The sequence below is a fragment of the Camelus dromedarius genome, chromosome 7 (genome assembly GCF_036321535.1).
Source record: "Camelus dromedarius isolate mCamDro1 chromosome 7, mCamDro1.pat, whole genome shotgun sequence".
Lineage (NCBI taxonomy): Eukaryota > Metazoa > Chordata > Mammalia > Artiodactyla > Camelidae > Camelus > Camelus dromedarius.
Genome location: NC_087442.1, coordinates 66921737 through 66944579, shown reverse-complemented (window position 1 = coordinate 66944579; position 22843 = coordinate 66921737). Strand labels below are relative to the sequence as shown.

Below are 22843 nucleotides of genomic sequence, written 5' to 3'. Positions count from 1 at the left end.
GGAAAAGATATAGAAACCATTTTTGATAGCTCTGGGCTACATCAAGTGTTGGTTTTACAGCAGGCCAGATCTCCAAGAACATGCTGTGTGGCTGTGTATGAACTTGGCTGTTGGTTTCTGTTGCCAGATGAAATGATGATTAATCAGGACTCAGATGTCACTTGTTTTATGTTACTCGTGCTCTTTGCTAACAGCTGCCTATTTCAAGCTGTGCTTCCTACATGTCAAATATAAACCTGAAACCACAACTTCCAGAAGGAACATTTCAAAGTACTCACAGAGGATGTTGGAAAATTCAGTGTTGTTTCTGATTAAAGGCTACTTCATATATTATATAACTTAACTAGTCAGGATGGAGATAGAAATATTCAGAAAAATGTGACGTAGCCAGGAAAAATAAAAACAAACTAATGATCAGATTTACATATAATCTGTCTATATATTTTAAATATATATTTATGCAAATATTCTGTGCATAAAATGCTTCTTGATAAGCTAGTGTCACTTCCTTTTATTTTGTAATAAAGAAAAACAGTGGAACATTTTCTGTTATTGACATGTCAATTATAAGAAATTTAAATTCTGTATTCTGAATATGCTTTAAACATTTTAAAGTACATAGTTCTTTTTTTGACAGGGTCTTCAATACTTCCTTATTTGCTTTTGAATCAAAAATACTGTAAGAATAGTATCTATATGCTTTCTTTTCCCATAGTGCAAACAGAAACAGAATTTTTTTGAAGGCAGAGAAAATGTTGGTCAAACTCTTGTGAAGTTCAGAAAAGTGCATGCCAAATATTTGGGGTTGACTAAAAAGAATTGATTTTTTTTGGCTTAACCTAGATAATAAATGTCTAATTTGGACTGTCCATGTGGCATACAGTTCCCAAATTAAACTCTTTCAGAGACTGCCATTTCTAGCAAAAGAGGGGGAAGTGAGAATTAGACAACACCCAGGCTCTTTCTATACAACTCCAGCCAAGTTGTCTAAAAACTGAATTTGGCCAAATCACTGTAGTTCATTGTATGACTGAGTTATAAGAGGCCCCCAGAAACTTAAGGCCTCCCCATTGAGAACACCTGAATAGGACTGATCCTAGTCCAGGGTCTAGCAGAAAGTCTAGGAGAAAGAGAGAAGGACTCTTTCTACTTCCTCTTTGTCTTTTCCCAACACATGAATTACCAGGGAGCTTGGAACCAGCTCCCTAATACTAAAAATAATGTACGCAGGGAAGCTTTTGGCAAAGCGTCAAGAAAAGCTGAATGATACAGAGGTGAAAAGGGAGCTGGATAAAGGCCTGGAATCATTCATTTCCCACGTGCACTCATTTACTTCTGGGTTTCTAAAAATGGTACTTTCCCGGTCTCCCTCCCCCAGGTGGCAAACCTGCTGAGGCTCTTCCAGATCCCGCAGATAAGCTACGCGTCCACCAGTGCCAAACTCAGCGACAAGTCGCGCTATGATTACTTTGCCAGGACCGTGCCCCCCGACTTCTACCAGGCCAAAGCCATGGCCGAGATCTTACGTTTCTTCAACTGGACCTATGTGTCTACGGTGGCCTCCGAGGGTGACTACGGAGAGACGGGGATCGAGGCCTTCGAGCAGGAAGCCCGCATGCGCAACATCTGCATCGCCACATCAGAGAAGGTGGGGCGCTCCAACATCCGCAAGTCCTATGACAGCGTGATCCGCGAGCTGCTGCAGAAGCCCAACGCGCGCGTCGTGGTCCTCTTCATGCGCAGCGACGACTCACGCGAGCTCATCGCCGCCGCCAGCCGCGCCAACACCTCCTTCACCTGGGTGGCCAGCGATGGCTGGGGCGCGCAGGAAAGCATCGTCAAGGGCAGCGAGCACGTGGCCTACGGCGCCATCACCCTGGAGCTGGCCTCTCAGCCTGTGCGCCAGTTCGACCGCTACTTCCAGAGCCTCAACCCCTACAACAACCACCGCAACCCCTGGTTCCGGGACTTCTGGGAGCAGAAGTTCCAGTGCAGCCTCCAAACCAAGCGCAACCACCGGCGTCCTTGCGACAAGCACCTGGCCATCGATAACAGCAACTACGAGCAAGAATCCAAGATCATGTTTGTGGTGAATGCGGTCTACGCCATGGCCCACGCCCTGCACAAAATGCAGCGCACCCTCTGTCCCAACACCACCAAGCTTTGCGACGCCATGAAGATCCTGGATGGGAAGAAGTTGTACAAGGATTACCTGCTGAAAATCAACTTCACAGGTAAGCGAGGAGCCTTTCATCTTCTTCCATGGTGCAAACAGTGGCATCCAAGATAAATCAAATACCTCTGCCCCCGACCCAGAAATTTGTGTTTCGGATTCAAACTGTGAAATATGCCAAGATGCAATATGATGGCTTTTTGATGTTCTTACTTATTTTTGAGTGAATATCTTGTCTGGTGCACCACATAAAATTAAAAGGCCCCCTAGGCTGGGCTGATCTGTGGTAGCTGCCTCCATGTGGGCTATGCTCCATTTGCTGTCTTTCTTGTTATTAGCTGTAGGATATGACACATGTGATATGGGCATTTAATCTTCTTTAGCAGAACTGGCAACTCTCTAAGGACCCTGAACTTTCAAGCTTTCCTTCTGGGTGATTTGAGCAAAAGAGTCTCATAACTTTCCCAGTGGGTGAGAGAAAAGAGTCACTGTTTTCCCAGAGCCTAATTAGGGAGGGAAAGGGAAAGATACTCAGACCATGGTGATTTCCAGGCATTTGGGTTTATTTTTTTCTGCTGTACAGAAACATTTCCATGTCAGCATTAACAGCTGTGGATTTTCTCAAATTATGTTAGGAGATGAAACTCTCTGGGAGCTTGAATATAAGCAAATTGAAGACTGACAGAAGTCATTCTGATACAGAGGTGAACAGCCAAAGGTGTATGCAAAGTGGCTTTTACTGCTTCATTTATTTATAAATATGCTCTAAATATTTCTAAATATAGTGCTGCATTTCAATGCACTACTAACAGATAAAAAGCATGAAATCTTTAGAACTGCATTCTCTTCTTAGGTGCATGTGATATCAGCCCATTAAGGTACTGGTTCTGGGGATTTTAGCTTAATTTCAAATCATAAAATGGTACGTAACATTATCAGGCACAAAAGATTTTGATGCCAAATATAGTGCAATGATACAATGCTCTCATTTGCCTAAGTTGCTCATAATCTTTCATGCCACTGGGGCATCATTCTAGTCTGCAAATTCTGTTTCAATTGATTTATCATCCAAGACATGAAAGTTTGTACGCTCAAATCATACTATACTTGGAGCAAGTGGCAGTTCTCACATCTCCCTTGTAGATAAATACTCAGAAGTCAAATGGCCTGAAAAAATCACTGGTAGTACTGAGAGAAGACCCCATGACAATTGGCTTCTATTCTAGAACTCTAACCCCTAAACTAGCCTTGAAAACAAGCACAAAAATTAGCAGCCTGCATTTTTGCACATCTTTTATGCTACCCAGAAAGAGCCAAAAGTAGTGGAAATCAATTGTCAGTATCTCCTATTTATCTAATGGATACCATCTCTTACCATGAGAATAACCACTGTAAATGGTAAAGATTAAAACTTTACTGTGCCCTGTACTCCCACAGGTGTATAATATATAGGAATATATATATATATATTTTTTTCAGGATTTATCTCAAAATCCCAGATCAGTTCCCACTGACAGCTCCAGAATATAAGACTGGACCAAAGAGTCAGTAAAAAAGAATATCTTTTATCTAAATATTCATGAACTCTCAGGTATCTATAAATAGCACCTACAATACACTTAATTCTTTTTTTGATTGTTGATTTACAATGTTGTGTTAATTTCTAGTGTACAGCATAGTGGCTGAGTTTTATATATATACAGTAGGACCCTGTTGTTTATCTATTTTATATATAGTACTTACTATCTGCAAATCCCAAACTCCCAATTTATCCCTCCTCATCTCTTTCCTCCCCTACACCCCAGTAACCATAAGTTTGTTTTCTATGTCTGTCTGTTTTGTAAATAAGTTCATTTGTGTCATTTTTTTAAGATTCCACATAGAAGTGATATCATACGTACTTTTCTTTCTCTTTCTGGCTTACTTCACTTAGAATGACAATCTCCAGGTCCATCCATGTTGTTCTAAATGGCATTATTTCATTCTTTTTTATGGCTAAGTAGTATTCCATTGTATAAATATACCACAGCTTCTTTATCCAGTCATCTGTTGATAGACATTTAGGTTGCTTCCATGTCTTGGCTGTTGTACATAGTACAATGCACTTAATTATTAAAGATGAATAGGATAAGTATCCTCATTCAGACATTTGGAGTAACTAATCATTGATCTTTATTCACCACAAGTGTTAATTAACCCTGTTATTCTAGTTTATTCCTTACTGTTTAGTATGCAAGTATACAATATATCCACTCATCAATAGCTAATATAAAGAAAAGTTCAGAGAACCCTTGTGAGGTGTTTTTTGTAAGCAAAATATTTTCTTTCATTTCACTGACTGAGTCTTAAGTAGCAAAGAAGAGTGAAGAAGTAAGGCCACTATTTGGATAAGTAAGACAACAGTATCTTCTTTTCATCTACCTTGTTCAATTACTGACTTTGATTCTGCAATTTAGCTTGGCTGTGCAGACCTGACCACAAAGTGCTATTTTTGCCTTCTCAATTTGCTCAACATTACCAGTCATTCTCCACCTCTGAAGAGAATAGAAGGGTGAAAAACAGATTCAAACTACAGAAAAGAGGGAATTTAGATCAGCCACCAGGTGAATATGCATAGGAGTGGGAACTGGACAAGACAATGCCTGACTATGGAAGGATGCCGAGTTGCTAAATTAGCTAACTATGTACATTAAAAAAATAAGACTCACTCAGTTAGCTCTTGAAAAGCAGGTTTGTTTTACCTTTTTTTTTTTTTTCTGGAATAGTATCTCTGGTTTTCTATCTTGAATATTGAGGCCATGGACTAGGCCCAATAGTGAACGCTTAGCAAAAGGTACACAATCTTTGCTCCAATGGATCTAAAAAGTCCTCTTCTAACCATCTGTCTGTATTCAGCGTATTTACTCCAGGATTCTTCTGGCAAAGAGTTTTAGCCAGTTTCCTTTGAGCTCAAGTTCTTGCAGGATGGCAGAGCTAAGCCTCCCAAGAGCACTCCTCCGTTCCCTGGTACAGTTCTACTATCTAGTTCTAGCATTGGCCAACGTTAATGTTCCTTGCAGTTAACCCAATTTGAATATTCCTCTAGCAAAAGAGATATTGCAGAATTATTAAAGATTAATAGTTAAAGACTCTTCTAAGTAACGAACTCTCCTGCCATAAGATCACTTATCACGACTACCTACCTCTCTAGACTCCTGCCATACAACCAGCATTCACCCTTCCTTCCATTAAGACGACTTGTGTTAACCACGCACATCATGCCTTTATTTTGGCCTTTGTGCCCTCTGTATATGCTGTTTCCTCCACCTAGTACAGTCTCATCCCACCCCCTTCTGCCCTATCCAGCACCTTCACTTGTTCCATCTCCACTGCTACTATCCTGGTCCAAGCTTGCACTTCTGTAATAGCCTCCTAGTTGATTTACTCTTGCCCACCTCCAACCCAGCCTCCAAGCCATTCTCTGAACAACAGCTAGGAAACGGAAGTCAGACCATGTCACGCCGCTGTGCATAACCTCTGAGGGAGTTCACCCATGTCACTCACAAAGTCCTTACAGTGTCCCTCAGGGTCCTACCTGATCCACCCCCTGCATCCCTTGCTGCTCTCTTTCTTGCTCATTTCACTCCTGCAACCCTTGTTTCCCAACTTAGGGCTTTCTCACCACCAGCTCTCTCTTCCTGTAATGCCCTGTCCCCAGCCATCCCTATAGCTGATAAATTCCCTTACTTCCATCAAGCTTTACTTAACTGTTAGTTTCTTATTGAGGCCTACCTGGCAATCCTTCTTCAGATGGCAGTGCACGGCCCCCAACCCTCACCACAGGTGCCCCTATTTCCCCTTAATCTGCTCTACTTTTTTTAACACCCTGATTTTTTTCTCTTTCTCTCATACCACGTCATTTAATATTTTCATGCTCATTCTTTATTGCTGGATCTCCACACTTGAATCTAAACTCCATGAAAACAGAAATTATCATCAGTTCTATTCATTGATGTAGCCCAAGCATAATAGGCGCTCAGTAAATATTTGCTGGTTATGAACAGCACGTAACACCCAAACTCCTATTTCTTTCTCTATCTCTGTTATCAGATTGTGCCCTTTTTCAAGACAGAGAACATATGTTTCATCTCTGATCTCAAATACCCAATACATTTTCTGGTACAAAGTGGGCATTATATGAACATTTACTGAAGGAAGATGGAATGAGAAAAAAACAGAAGATCTATAATATGATTCTTTTCATGAAAATGCAATGCATGTATTTTGTTCATTAAGAAAAGAGTTTCAAGAAGGGAAAGTATATGACTTGCAGAATGGCTTGCTTTTTTTTTTTTTTTAACCTAAGCGCTAACTGTTAGTTATGTCCTATCATTGTATTTGAGACAAACTGAAAACAACTTAGCATTAGCGTTGGATCTCTTAGTCATCACTGTCTTCTAGATGAAGCCCCCAAACTGAAAGGAATTTGCCCAAGATCATCCTCTGGTTAGTGGCAGGGCCCAAGACTGAAATCCAGGTCACCAAATCCAGTGCTGCTTTTAATAGATACAACGGTATTTTGGGAAGTTGAGGACTTTGGTCCACTTAACACAGTTCCTGAAACACACTATTAATGGAAGCTTTACTAAGGGAATGAAAGACTATCAATAAGTAAGTTTGAAGTATGTTTCTCCTGGTGCTCCTTCTTATGATCCCTTTAATACGCCTGGACCACTTTCTCCATTACTTGATTCATAAAACCCAAATTTTGGAAGCTGAGTCTTAGAATCTAAACGTGAGGATATTTAAAAAAAAAAAAAAAAAAGCTTCAGAGCACTTTTTATTAGTAGAATTGTCCTATCTGAAAGAACCACGTCATCCAGAATTCTAAAGTAAACATTTAAATGAGAATTATATCTGTTGGCATGTGACTTTTCAAAATGATTTTGAATAAAATTCCATGTGCTCATCATGTAAAAGGAAAGCTTAAACCACCCAAGACAGTTAAAAACAGAAAGGGCTATTAAACACGGAAAGAAAGGCAGTATGACTGTCATTTCGCGCGTTCACAGTACAGTACCATCATTCCCACTTTTTATTCTGAGACGAGTTCCAGGAAATGGAATAGACTAAAATCACAGAGTTACAAAAGTCCCCCTCAAAGATGAACTTGCTTCTACTCCTCACTCGACAGAGTGGAGCTTCAGGATGTCAGCATTATGATCTTCACTTACTGAAGTACATGAAAGTCAGAACTCAGCTGTCAGGGTGGCGTGGTAGCCAGAGTACACCCAATTCAAAAGAAAAAAGAAAGAGCTCCCACTTACCAAACATACTGCAGAGGTGCTCCAAGACATATCCAGCGTCCAGTAAGCGTTCTCTTGGGAATAACACTCACCATGTTCCTTTGTGTGAGTTACAGAACTGGGCTAAAATGTTTGAGAATGGAAAAACTGAGAATTCTACACAATAGGAAATTTATCCAAGATCACATAATAAATAGGTGACAGAGCAAACCCCCAAGGTCCTGATTTAGTCACTGATTCCACAGATAGTTTTAGACTTTCTGCTAGGACCTGGGGACCCAACAGTAAACAAGACAGATGTGGCCCGTGCTTCATGGAGCTGACATCAGTTACTAGTTACCAGAACAGCCTCAAAGTATAGAAGCTGTATTATTGGGGCTGCAATCTCAGGGTCTTGCCCTCAGTTCTGTCTTCTATTTTGGTTTTGAGTTTGGTTTTGGATTGGAAAATCATTGTGTATCTTATGCCCAAAATAAATCTAAACTCACTGAACAGATCTTATTCCCAGGGCTTGAATTACAAACCAAGAGGACAGCTCCTTGTTACTACTGGTCCCAGTGGTCATAGTGGGGATGGATCATAGGACACACAGCCATGACAGATTTTTTTTTTATTCATTTGTTTGTTAGTTGCTTTTCTTTTTTCTTTATTTCCTTTTTTTTTTTTTTTTTTTTTTTTGGTGGCACACTTATCTCCTGGTACCCGCAAATAGACAGTCTACTGAGATCACAGACCTAGAGCCTCATGGAGATGCTCTGGCTTTGTTCTTATGTTTACAATTCTCCACACATGAAAGAGGGGCACAGGCAGAAAATGGGCATTCCAGCCTCGCTGCCCCATTCACCTCGGCATCTGACTCATCCAGTAGGTACAAAGTTCGCCCCTGGTTGGAACTGTAATCACAGAGCCTGGGCTGGGAAGGGCAGATTTTCTGGGACACTGCACTCTAAGGAATATGTTTGAGCTGGCCCTAACCCAGCAAGGCTCTCCTCTTGAAAAGTACAGGGCCATCCAAGGCACAGCGAGGAAGCCAAAATGGTAATGGCCACATCTTTAGATGAATGGGCTCTGAAGTCCCTGAAAGAGCAAAGTGCTCTTGATCTCGCTTCCTCCCCCGGAACATTTGTAGTTCCCACAAAAGCACAGAAACTTGTTCCAGCTCTGCTGATCAAAAGCATCTGCAAAACGTAAAGATAAATATCCTGGACTTTTTCCCCCCTTTTCTCTCTGGTCTGCTTCCTGGGGTCATGAAAATAAGATCTAAACCCCCAAAGGACACCACTCTTGTGGTCACTTATTTGTTTATGCGCCGTGCGTCCGTGCTCTGGTATCCTCAAAGCTTGAGAAATGATTCTCATTTTCAGGTCACACTGCAGAGAACAGGAGCCTCTAGAAAACCTAATTTTCCACTTTGGCCTGAGCTTTCTACTGCTGCTGCTGGTTATTATTATCATATAGTTGTCATTATTACTATTATAATTCTTTTATCATGTTTAATTTATCTTGATCCATTTTTAAGAGCCGTCCTGTCCATGACGTGGGAAAACGTAATCATCCCCAAGAAAGTATGAAAAAAATGGATTCGACCACCTTGCTGATTGGAAAAAAAGTACAGTTAATATGCTATTTCCTCTGTTTCCAGACTTTTGGACACTGTCATATATTTACAAGAACATCACCAGTAAAGCTGTCTGAAGACTGATGAAAATATTCAAAGCACTTAAATATACATATAACTGAAATATAGTTTAAAAATAAGTTTAGCCTCCATTCCTGACCTTTGGGATACCCGGTGTCATCCCACAATAGCCTAGTCTTCTAAAGGTTTCTAACCTCTGGAAATATGATCACAGTTGAGTTGAAAACACGTTTTTCCACTTCCCTGTACACTTGTGCCACTACTCACTCTCCACAGAACACTCGAAAACCAACCTAGAGAAAGGAAGTATTTTCAATGGGTTCAGAAAAAAATTCCTGACCAGGCTGACAAACGTATACTGAAATGGAAGACTTTTCTCTAAAAGATTTTAAAAGATTAGATTGTCACCTAATGGAGCAGCAGATTATGGGAAGTCCTCCAGAGCTGGGTTTCGGAAACCTTCCTAGGAACCTAGCAAAATTCTCATAATACCTGAGCAGTGAGTCCAGATTCTGAAGATGAAGGAAGCTGATGTAAGACCCTGAGGCACAGGCACTGAGGAGGATGGCTGAGGAACTCAATGGCTGGTCACGATTCCAACCTCCCTCTTACTTTAAACATTTAACAAGAGCCCACAGTATTTTTAGTCACCACGTGGGACATCACCAGGAAAGGTAACATTGCCATTCTTCACATTTTTCCCCCAAACCCTTAGCACTGTACCTGAGGTAACGCACGCACTGCATCTGGCTGTTTGATTCCAAAACTAAGACGTAATGGATTCATTCCACTGTCTAAGGTGAATTAGAATTTGATAAGGTGGTGGAATCCCCAGAAGTTATAGTACTAAATAACATTTCAGAAATATTTTATTTGAATCAGAAGATATTCAATATTATATTTATGAAATATATTCAAAAATTTAATTCCATCAAAAAACTATAAAAAATTTTGCTACCACGGAGTTGACCATATATTGAATTTGCAAAATAACATCTCAAATACAAATTTATGTTCATACACAAACTAAGCCACTGACCCAAGTAAGACTAGATGTTCTCAGACTGGTCAGTAATAATCTCTTATGATCCTTTGTATTTGTGTGCGATCAGTTGTAATGTCTCCTCTTTCATCTCTGATTTTTCATTCATTCATAGCATGGAGTTAGGCTCCTTCCAGGAGGAAACTGGGTGGTGGGCCTTTTTTGCCTGCTCCGTCTGTACTTAGCCCTGGAGTGGTAGCTGCAGCAAGTGCTCACACCTTTTAATAACTGCTTCTTTGTTTGCTGTATTCTGGCAGGTCTAGTTGACACAAGTCCTGTTGGCCTTCAAAGCAAGGTGTGTTGGGGCTCTTACTTTAGATGGGAATCTTAAAAGCTCCGTCTCTAGATGTTGGGTCCAAACCCTTCACTTTTCAGGGAGAAGCTGTGAGGTGTGGGGTCCCTTCTGTCCATATGGTGATGTGCTGGGAGATGACTGGATAAAGAAGTTGTGAGATATATAGACATGAAGTTGTGATACGTATACCAGCATTTGGTCTTTGGCATCTTAAGAGAGGGACAAGTAGACACAAAGGAGAGATCAACAGGGAGCAGGAGTTCAGAAAAGGCTTCCTAAAAGATGTAACACTGGACAAGACTAAGCTTTTGTTAGAGAGGAGAGGAAGAAGATTTTCTAGGTGAAGTCATCACTCCACACTGGCATGTTAATAACTTTTCAAATGTGTCATTTCTGTTTAACCTGCATGAAATTCAGAGCTCATTTGGAAACTAGAATTCAACAGCGTTGACCTGATTTTTTTAGATTAAATCTGAAATGTGCCTTTTCAGTCCCTTTCTAAAACAATGTATACATTTTTCCTAAATCATATCTTTTTTGGTCACTAACCTATATCGTCTTCACCCTGAACTTCAGCAAAAACCAACAAAGCTCTCATCTGAAGAAGGGATGAAAAGAAAAAGAAACCAGAATTTATGGTTGCTCCCTGCCTGACAATAGCCATTGTATATTTCATTCATCCATTCCCACAAAAATCCTGTCAGCTGAGTAAATATTTCCCCTACTTTAAAGATTTAAATGAGGCCCAAAGGAGTCGACTGACTTCCTCAAATTTGCAAAGCTAAGTAGCCTTCAAAGCCAACCTAAGGCTGTTTCCTAATCATGTGTTATTTTCCACTATTGCTGCCTGAGGAGAAGAGAGTAAGTTTGTACCTAGAAAAAGGGTGTGGTCCCCTTGTCACTGGGTTCAGCTTACTGTGTGCAGTTGCAGTAAGAATTAACAACTGCTCCAAAATGTTCGTTATCCGGAAAGGAATTTGTTAACTCCTTCATTAATTGCCATAATGGGGTCTTCAATAAAGAATGACTCATAGCAGAGGACTCAGATTATATACTTCACTTCTTCCTCTGAGAGCATCAAATTGCACTAGATCAATATTCGCAGTATCATACTGTAATTTCCGAGAATCAATAGTAAATTGCAAAAAAAAGTAATCAGGCTACAGGTCACTGTGTCTTAAATGCTGTTTAAGACTGCCTTTTTCTTCCCTGCCACCCCATTTTCCCCATTTTCTCATTCTAATTATAAACCTCCATGCTCACTCCAGAATTTCCATCCAAGGTCATAATAATTTTGTGGGCTGGTTTAATGTATTTGGATGTTCTTCTGGTTGTGTTCTTATTGCTGGGTAGTTGTGGTTGTTTGTTTTGTAGCACACATCACAAATTAGGTTTTCTTTCTAAAAAAATTTAAAATACTACTGGTACTTTCATAAATTAGAACTTTTTATTTTTAGGAGCTTTCTGTCCCAAAGTTTTGTTATAAACCATCCAATCAGCAATAATCAAGTGGTAGCCCTATACCAGCTTCTTGGGGTACTTAAAAAAAAATCTTATCTGTCCCTAAAATATTATAATCCAATAAAACCTTAATCTTTGATTATCTCAATTTTAACAAAAGTAGAAAACAAAAAAAAATTTATTATGTCTCAGTCATCAAAAATTAAGCTTTTGGATAGGATAATGGAGTTATTTATATCCTCTTCATTTTTATTCATTAAGAAGTCTGTGTCAATTCGAGAAATATTTTAAACCAAAAATATAAATAAAATGCTTCTAAAAGGAAAGCAAGATGCCTGCTTCCAGGGATGGGTCACTGCACTGCTCCTGCCTCCCGAAATTCTCCCTCTGAATTTATCCTATGGATAATCTCTCCTTTATTTAATTCCTTCCTTTTCAATGCAGAAATTTATTAAGTTCTTTTCTGTCTTTTGTCTTGCAAGAGTCTTTTGCTGCTGAATTAATCCAGTAGTTAAATAGGGGGAAAGAAAAGGCAAGTCTACTCTTTCATTTTTCTTCATAAATTATAATCTTACTTAAAATATTGTAGCAATATTTAGGATACTGACAGACACTTTAATAAATGAAGAGTAGAGGTTATTATTTCTCATTTTACAGGTGAGAGAATGGAGGGTGAGAGAGGTGAAGTCACTCACCCAGGTCCAAGAGAAAGAATCCCTCCTGAATGAGAGTTCATGTCCTTTGCTCATTGTTCAGTGACACATCCCCTCAACTTCCAAGGGAACAGGCAGTATAATAAAGCAAGAAACAAGAGTGGCTGGAGGCAAAACCTCTGGTTATGTTCGCTGTTGGAGAGCCTTACGAGAATATCCACACTAATGAGAGCAAGAGACATGGAATCCACCAAGTTCACCTTCTAGACGTGCCACTGCATGGCTGTGTGGCTTGACGCAGATCCCAAAACCACTCCAGGACTCATCTGTTAACATTTTAGAAACACTACAGATATGTTAAATGCCAAAGAGAACTAGCAGACACGGTATTTTTGTCCTTGACCTTTCATATGACTAAGGTGTTCCTGTATCTGGGAGGACTACAACTTGGGGCTGTAGTCAAAGAGGATGGGAATCCACATTCCACTCACACTGAGGAGACTTCTTGAAGGAAGTGGGATCGGAAGTGGACGTGAAAGAATCAGGTCAATTTCATGTAGTCATTCAGATTTATTGCTGACCTTCCCTTCATCAGCCCCAGCTCTAAATCCAATCAATTAAGCAATGAAACCTAGCAAAAGCCCTACCCTTGTGGAGCTTATGTTCCGTAAATAAGCTTGCAAATACACAGCATGTCACACAGAGAGAAATAAAGCAGGGAGGGGACTATGGAGTCCCAGGTGTGGGGGGAGGAGTTACTGTTTTATATAAGGGGGTCTGGGAAACCTTCTCGTAGCTAGCAGAGACCTGGAGACGAGGGAGCAAGGCATGGGGACATATGGGGCAAGCATTTCCAGGAAGAGACTAACAGAGCCTGAGGCGAGCGGCTGCTTGACATGTTAGAGGAGATAAAGAAGCCAGCGTGGCTGCATGAAGCTCGCACGGAAGAGATAGAGGAGGTGAGGCTGGAGGGGTGGTGGGGTCAGATCCCAGAGGACCTCTTAAGGATTTTGGCTTTTACTCTGAGTTAGATTAGAAGCCAGCAGGAAGCTCTGGGAGAGAAGTGACCAGAAACAGAGCAAAGATTTAGAAGAGGGCACATTTTAAAATTATGGTTGCTTATCAGAAAAGCTAATAAAGAAACCTAAGGAGGCCTGTCAAGGTTGACATCCTAACACAAATCTTCTGTAAATTCTGAGGATTCTAAGACATTTTAATTTCACAAGAGTAAACCTTTTGTTAAAATCTCCAGGGTACTTCACTCGAACTAGAATCAATTCTATTGCACGTTACCAACACAGCACAGGTGAATTTACTTTTCATAGTTAAGTTGTGATTTTTCTACTCCAGCCTCAAAACTGGACCAAAGTACTTACCCAGATAACGATGTACATTGTCCATCCATACTTCCTACCATGTAACTGTCGATCATCTCTACAAAAACAAAAGAAAGCACAGAGTCATGTTTGCTAAGCTCTGAATATCATAGTGATTATAGGATACTCTTTCCTCTGTAAACCTGTCTGCCCCACAACACAAAGCCCCTACTCCAACTGTGTGACTTCAGGCAACCCTCACGTTGTCCTGGCCTCTTTTACTTCCTGTGCATAATAGTGACAGTAAGGTGGCCAACTTCAGTCCTTATAATATTTATTACTAATGCCAGCACCGTCATTAAATGTTATGGGCTTCATTGATCAAAGTATTAAGTCATTTCTGCAACAATTACTGAAGCATCTTTCTTATGTCAGACACCAGAAAGGGGACAGAGAGAAAAGATGTGACCACTACCCTTGAACAACCACTAACCGCGGGGGAGAGGCCAGCATACATCTTGGAACGCAGTATGAGGCAGGATGCAGCAGGGGCTGCGGCACAGGTGTTAGGGCAATAGAATCACTTGTTCAGTACTTTACATTTTAAAAATATACTTGTACATACAGTTTCTCATTTGATTTTTAAACCACTTACAGGCAATCTGCAAACAATCTGTACTTACTAAACACAGTTGAAGGTAATGCAAATTCCAACTGGGGATTAAGGAAAGGGCAGGAGTAGTTCAAGAAAGCCCTCTCAAGAGAAACTTGAAGAATAAGATATTTTAAAATTGGGTGAATATTTGCACATGTGTAATATGAAAGACTTTACAAATCCCCAAACAGCCACTGCCTCTCGCCCAAGGATGGAATCTCTTGCTCTCTGGTTCACGATGACCTTGACTTTTCCATTCTGGGGAAAACTACGTGTATTCTGGCCTATAATGGTTTACTCAGTCTCATCCCTTGTCAAAGGGTCAAGATACTAAAAACTTCTGCTCAATATTTCTCAAGAAAGAAAATATTGACACCCATCATCAACATTCAGGAACCTAGCAAACATAAATCTTGTTTTCAAGAGTAACACGGGTAAAAACTGAAATTTTAAAAATGACATTCTGCCAGAAATGTATAAGCACTTACTGGTTTTATTAGGAAGAAAAACACTGTTGAAACTACAATATGGAGTGTCATATTCTGGCTCTACGTCACTGAGAATGACAGGGCAATCTGGTTTGGTTCCTCCAAATTGGAAACTACTTCACATAATGTGTTGACTGAAAATATTCTCTCTGCCAGTTTGGAAATACCTTCTTTCTTGAAGCTGATCTTTGCTTAATGACTTTGGTAACCACAGAAGGTAACCCAAATTGAAGGTTAACTGCATGAGTATTATGGAATCAGTGAAATACACTGAACAGAGAATCAGGGATGTGAGGTCTGCCCCAAGTTGTGACATTAACTAGCCCTGAGGCCTTGAACAAGTAATCCAAGCTCTCTGGTCCTCAGTTATGTCATATATCAAATAAAAGATTCCTTCTCGGAAAAAAACTTTCTCTTTTTAAGGAAAATTTTAATTAAAACACTAATCTCTCTCTCTCACACAAACACACACGCTCCATACAAATACACCTATTGGAATAAGTTCTCATCTTTTTTCACAGAATCACCAAAAGAAAGTTTCTTTATCTTTTAGTACCACTGGAACAATGGATCATTTTCCCCACTTAATCAAAATTTCATCTAGTCAATACTGTTTCTTGTCCTGTGGGGAGCATCTTTGATCGACACTGGCCAATATGTCACTTTTTCCTGTTTGGCGCTCACAATAAAATTGGCCAGATCATCTATTTTCAGGTGAATTTCACCATCAGGAAAACATCAAGGAAGAAGTAGAGAAGGGACAGCAGAAATTGACAGCAACTTATTTCAACCATAAATTCCTATTTCTAGCACATGCAGTGCCATCTGATTGCTTTATAAGTTGTCATTAGAGTAAAAGTTCATGGGAAGGGACAACAGTACATTTGCTGAAAAGCTGGAAAGAAAACATTTAGCTTTATGTCTTTTCAAATTTTTTTTTTCAGATTGCCAATATAAAGGATCAACCTTTGAAATTTAAGGCATTTTAAACTTGTCCTAAAAGAACCAATAAAAGCAAGTAAATCACTCTGAACCATTTTTGTTCCTCCATCCTAGGTGTATGATTTTGCCTTCCCACACTGTCCCCACGCTCCAGGAAGTGTCATCTCCGGGGACTACTGCAGGTAGATGAGAGGAGATGCAGTAGCTTGGATGACACTCTTGTACCTACCTGATGCCCCCGTGGCAAATATGCCCCCATTCTGAACCCTGTCCTTCGTGCTCCCTCACACGCATCTCACCCCACACGCCGAGAGGCTTCCAAAGAGCTCTCGTTGAGTGGATTCTTTTAGCAAAATGGGAAGGAACCTTGCAGATTACTTAATCAAAGTTTGCAAGCTCTTTAACAAAATTAACAGAACTATTTCTTAAACAGTATTACACTAAGAAATACAATATCGAAGGCATCAAAGTGGAGTCACTTTGATCGAATTCAGGTGAATGGGACCGTGATGCCCATTGGACAGCCTTCTCTTCCCTCTCCTCAGTCTGCTGTACTCATTTGCTACATGGGGAAACCAGAGACACATTCCTATCTATATAATAGGAAGTTTATATAATAAATATATACTATTCTATTGATCTATTGTATATTATATAACATATATAATTGAAGTTTTTCTACTTACAGATTTTAAATATACTAATTTTTATTCAGACTAGCAAAGTTATGATCTGGAATTAAAAATTGTACCCATTCAACCACAACCAGATGAGGGCACGAACAGCCATACATGGTCATCAGGTCCACAACCACTGCACCTCCTTAGTTTATGGTGTTTTTTATGAAAAGTGCTTACTCCATTTTGAAAGGTTAAAAGTAGTGAGAACATTAAAAGTGCTGGTAAGGAGATACATATATATGATATATGATTATAAGAGGTGTGAGATAATGTGTTTTAAGTGTTGATAAAAGTGCCCAGTTTTACAATGCACACATGAGATTAACCAGTGGAACGTTCCACTGCACACTGACAGCATGACTCAAAACTTGGGGAAGCCCACATACCTGTGCTGATGCAACTGTGCATCAAGAGATGAGGAGAAGCAACTGACCAAACAGGGAAACTTTGGTGCGTGGGGCTACAGAGTTGATATTTACCTCTGATGCCTGTTAACCTTGTGATAATTGGAAAAGATGTCAGACTTAGGATCAAGAACTGAAAATTGACTCTTCATAAAAGTGTTGCTGTTGAAACTTTCGTTCCAAGCTACAGATGGTTCATTGGTTTTAAAGCCCATTTGAATCTAAACAGAATCAAAGTGAGCATCAAAGTTGTGAAGGAGAACATAGCTGGTGGGAAATTCTTTACAGCATTCACAGGGAACAGCAAGGGTAATCCCATCCCTGCCGATTTTTGATGTGGAAAAATCAGTCCTTGGGGGAAGGGAATAGTATGCCTATTTACCACTTCACACGTTTATAACAATGATGGAACTGTAGGCATAAACTCTCCTCAATCACTTTGGACTTAGGGCCAAAGGGATTTAGGGACAGCTCTTTTGGAGTCTAATTAATTCATACATAGAGAACCAATTTGCTCTATAAAATGAACAAATAAACTTTTTAGTTTAAATTATTTTGATAGTAAGAATTTCAGACATCTAGGAAAGTACAATAAAAACATAACAAACCAAGTGCCCACCACCCAACTCTAGCAAACCCTAACACTTTCACTGATGCTCCAGATGACTTCTTAATTTTAATGAAGTTAATTTACCAATTTTTTCTTTCCTGAATCCTGCTTTTGGTGTTGTTTCTAAAAAGTTATCACCAAACCCAAGGTCATCCAGATTTTCTCCTATGTTATCTTCTAGAAGTTGTGTAGTTTTGCATTTTATATTTAGGTGCATGATGCATTTTGAGTTAATTTTTTTGTTTTTTTTTGTTTTTTTAACATTTTTTATTGATTTATAATCATTTTACAATGTTGTGTCAAATTCCAGTGTTCAGCACAATTTTTCAGTTATTCATGGACATATACACACTCATTGTCACATTTTTTTCTCCGTGAGTTATCATAACATTTTGTGTATATTTCCCTGTGCTATACAGTGTAGTCTATTCTACAATTTTGAAATCCCAGTCTATCCCTTCCCACCCTCGAGTTAATTTTTTTTGAAAGGAGAATGGTCTTTTTTTTTTTACATGTGCATGTATATTTGTTACAGCAAAATTTGAACAAATAAACTTGTTTAACATCAAAACCCCTTTATCTTGAATGACTTGGTCTATTTCAAGGGCACTGTACTTAAATTTTTATTTTCCTTTGGAGATATAATTTGGTGGGCAGAATGAAGTCTAATCAAGCAGCCCTCATTACTATTAGAACTTCTTGAGTTATTTCAGAGTTCCAAGATTATTTTCATTTTTCCCCTAATTTAAAAGTATAACATAAAAATAAATTGTATTGTGTTTTGAGTAATAAAATCTATACTCATCAGCTTAATGTGCCAAATTCTCCCTGTAAAGCTAATTAACTAGATAAAAGGTCCCTATCAGGCCTCAAGCACTTCCTGTCTCTAAGGGCCTAACTCAGTAATTAATTGTGTTTCTGAGAGTCTCTGAAAACACTTTTCCAGCTTCATGGGTCTTTAGAAATGAAACATCTTGGGCATTATCCAAAATATCTTACTTTCTCAATCTGCTTAGAGTCCAGTCAGGTTCTTACAAGGAAACAGAGTTAAATGTCTTTAAAAGAGTCCTACATATCCTCATCATTTAATCAGTTTATTCACCTCAGGGTTCAGATAACACCAATCGAGTTTTTAATCAACCTCATTTTTCCAGCATTGTTAACATTAGAGTGACCATTCCTTTGGGGTCAGCTCAGCATAATGGCTTGGTTGAAATCAAAGATATTAATAAAGCATGTGTTAAGCACTGAACATGGGGAACAACAAACAAGGGTGCTGTTATCTAACAGGCCACATCTCGGTCCCTGCTAAAGTTCTGAACGTTGGGTCGGATGTGTATGGACATGTCCTAGTCACCAGGGCTCTTTGGCAGAACCACCTGCCACACCATCATGTGAATGTCATTCCACTATTGAGAAAAATTCTTTGGCAACTCCAGACCTCCCAAGAGACACAGCATTTTATCAGCTAGAATCCTACTTGTGCATGAATTGCTGAGGACAATATCCTGAAAAAATACACTCAGAGATGGGATCTAGAGGAGTTGGCACCTGGGAGGGAAGAGAAAGGCGAAGGTCACCTTCCCCACTAAATCATTTTGCCTAGCCCTCTATTATGGGTTCCCCCCAAACCCAGACAAGATGGCTTTTTAAAGGTCCTCAGGGGCAAGGAGACTATAAACCATCTAAGCATAATTAAAAAAAAAAAATGTGCGTAGATGACACTGATTCTTTATAAAACCTGTATATGCCAAGGAGTTAGCCCCCCCCAAATTATACAGCTGGCTCACTGTCACAGTCTGCATGTACTCACCCCCTCTATATTCAGTCCCCAGATTTGAAAAGCTTTCAAGATACTCTTTAAAAAACAAGAGTAATATAAACGTAAAAAAAGAACTAGTAGAGGATGAGATCGACAGTATCAGAAGAAATATCCCTCTTGGAAGATATAAAGCTACCCTCCCAAGACTACTTGTAAGGAAAAATCCTTCCCTTTCCCTTGGAATTTCATAGCCTCGCCCTAACAAAGCTGGAGAGGGACAGAATTTTTAATTACAGGCTCCCTTGCTTTGTTTACCAAACAGCTAGTAGCCCTGAGGGTGGAGTTAGGCTGTTTAAAGTCATGTTTTAATCTCCTTTGTAATTGCAATTTGATTGCTGGTGTAAATTACCTAGTAGGCTTGCCACCTTCTGTGCCAGCCATTTCCCCCAGTGCATAATTTTGAATTAAAAGGCTGATATCCATCCAAAAGTTTCCCAGAATGTTTCATGGGCTCAGTGAATTATGCATTAAACAGAATTCTTTAAAAAGAAGGCAAGAGGTTCCTTTGATGTCAGCTGGGGTTTTTCATCATATTCTGGACTATTAATTTCTAGACTCTTTTAGAGGTAGTTTCTTGACATCTATGTTCAATTTAGGACTTATTACTGATCTTTCTCTAACCTTTATATTTTATTTTAACGGCATCATATATCACCCTGAATATGGCAGGTTCTGGCAGAAACCTGGTGGTTAATTTCCAAGGGGGTGTATCGGGGAAGGATGGAGAAAAGGACAATTTGCTGCAAACACGCCATCTGCTGGACAAAACATGTATATACTTTTAGGAACTTAACTTCCCACTAGGAAAATGCCTTCCCACTAGGAAAATGCTTAAGAAGACTTATGAAGACAAGGCCAATTTGGGAGCTGAAATGTATATGGGAGCTTGTCTATTGGAACATCTCTAAGCTGTATCTAAAGGCCAGCGACCTCCTTTGATGCTTTTTTAACAGCCCATGAGAGATAACCTTTGGTCAGTACATTTGATTTTGAGCAAGGTTTTCTATTCAAATGTAATATTACAGGTTGTAATGAGCAAAACTGATCCTAAGAAAATAAACAGCACCTCCCTTATGCAGAAGGATATGAGGGCAGTCAAGTTTCCACCATCATATGCAAATACAGATTCTGGAAAATTACTTACATTATACACAATTCCGTATTACTATTCTCTCTCTCTCTTTTTCTGTACACAAAGGACTTTGAAATTTGTCAAGGGCTGTGCTTCTGTACACCTTTATAAATTGGGTGAATATAGACTTTATCGTTCAACACAGACACTTCTGAGTGAAAGGGAGTGCTGTGAATAATTACATCAGAACAACATACATAAACTGGGACTGTCCTGGGCTAATCCAGGATAAAAGGTCTCTCTAGTCACAGGTAATCCAATCTCCTCGCAAACACAAACCACCTCTTTGTCCCTATTTACTGCCAACTCATGTTAGAGAAGAACAAAAATAAAAAGTTTAAATGGTCCAGTGCAGTGAAAAGATTCCAGACTGGAGCAGTGAGGAGAAAAATTTGGGTTTTCATTACAAGTATGTTGAGCATTGAAATTATTCAATTCTGTCTTTCATGCATTAATTTACCCATGGCCAAATACCACAGGGCAGGTCAGATAAAGTTTCATGAGTACCTAGAAGGGATTTAAGTCACTTCTGGCTAAATGGATACATGGTCTCATGGAGAAGGCAGCATTTAAGATGAGCTTTGAAAAAGAAGCAGGATTTGGAGAGTGAGCACTCCAGCAAAGACAGACTCTCAATAATTAAGTGGGCAAATCAAGGAAAGTATAGGGTGTCAAGCACTCTTTGACATACTGATGGATAAAACAGACATCGATTTCTACCTTCAAGAATATATATTCTGGGAAGCAGTAGGATTTGAGCATCTTTACTTCAGAGGCCATTTCTGAATTAGAGACAAATTTGGGAATCATCGGTGTATTTAAACTGTCAGGGAACAGATAAGATGGCTTGGGGGGAGGGAATAGTAAAGAGGAAAAGGCATTGAACCAAACTCTGACTTACTCTAATATTTAGAAATGGATGAAGAAATTCTCGAAGGAACCAAAAAACCAGCTGGCATGGTAACAGACAGAAAGAAAAATATCTCATTCTTTCTTCCAATTTGGAAATATAGGTAGAGCTCAGAAGAAATGAACCTTCTCAAGGTGTAGATCAGATGTAGCTTTAAGCTTCCCCATTATCCAATAATTATCACAATAATTTAAAAATTATGAGTAGCTTTCTCCAAGGAACCCTAAGTGGTCTGTGTGTCCCTTCTAATGTATCTCCCTAGGACTGTCTTTAAATTATAAAATGATACATTATTGAAAATTAAGCAAAAATCCTATTACCAACTATGCTATATTCAGTTTTAGATTTCCTGTGGGGAAATACTCAGTTCTCCCTTTTCATTTTCAATGAGGTGAATCAGAGCAGAGCTATGATTCCAATCTTATTTATGAATATAAAATTAACTCGAAATACAGCTCAGTCATTCTTCCTAGCTCCCTCCTGTACGGTATACTCTGTCATGCTGTCCCTCATTTTTTAATGAATCTGATTCAATGAGCTGTTTGGGGCTTGTTTTTGATCACTTTTTTATGTTGCTTTCACAGGAAATCTAAAGTGCAACTTAGGCTGGCGGTCAGTGCAAGGAATAGCACTTCCCAGACTTCCTGAGCCCAGTAAGAGTTCAGCTGTCACCTTGTTGGGTTTTTGTGTTCATTCACCCATTCAGTCAATACTTCATAAGCAACACACTACATGTTAGGCCCTGTGCCTACACATTGAAGCTGGAAAGGTATCAGTTAAGGAAGTTAGAGTCTACTGGAAGTACACACGAGTAAAGAGGCAACTGCAATACATCATGATAAATCTAACCTACTTGGGACACAACTGACCTTTCACTTCCTTATTCGTTCCCCTTTAGGTTTCTATGACTTCTCTTCCCTTTCACATTCTTCTCTGATTCCACAATTCCACATCCTCTTTGGCCCTTCTCTCTCAGTATCCTTGGCAGGCTTCTTCTCCTCATCCCGTGTCCACACACTCAATGCTGGGATGCCCCAAGCCTGCATCCTGCCAATTCTCTCTTTAGAGTTATCTCATCAAGTCCCTAACATTGAACAGCAACCATGTAATGATGATTCACAAGTAAATTTTCTTTATCCCTAGGAAGTTGTGGTCTATTTATACAATGGAGTACTACTCAGCCATAAAAAGAATCAAATAATGCCATTTGCAGCAAAATGGATGGACCTGGAGATTGTCATTGTAAGTGAAGTAAGCCAGAAAGAGAAGGAAAAATACCGTATGATATCACTTATATGTGGAATGTAAAATAGAGACAAATGAACTTGTTTACAAA

The 22843-nt window shown here is 39.5% G+C and overlaps 1 protein-coding gene across 2 annotated transcripts in view; it reads left to right on the top strand.

Moving 5' to 3' along the window:
• The window catches only part of GRM3 (glutamate metabotropic receptor 3), a 207442-nt gene that overhangs the window by 138079 nt on the left and 46520 nt on the right, over positions 1-22843 (top strand). For both annotated transcript variants that reach the window (XM_010977994.3, XM_064487614.1), the window contains one exon: positions 1379-2234. In XM_010977994.3, the coding sequence (XP_010976296.1) occupies positions 1379-2234 (856 nt within the window). The remainder of the gene's footprint in view (positions 1-1378; positions 2235-22843) is intronic.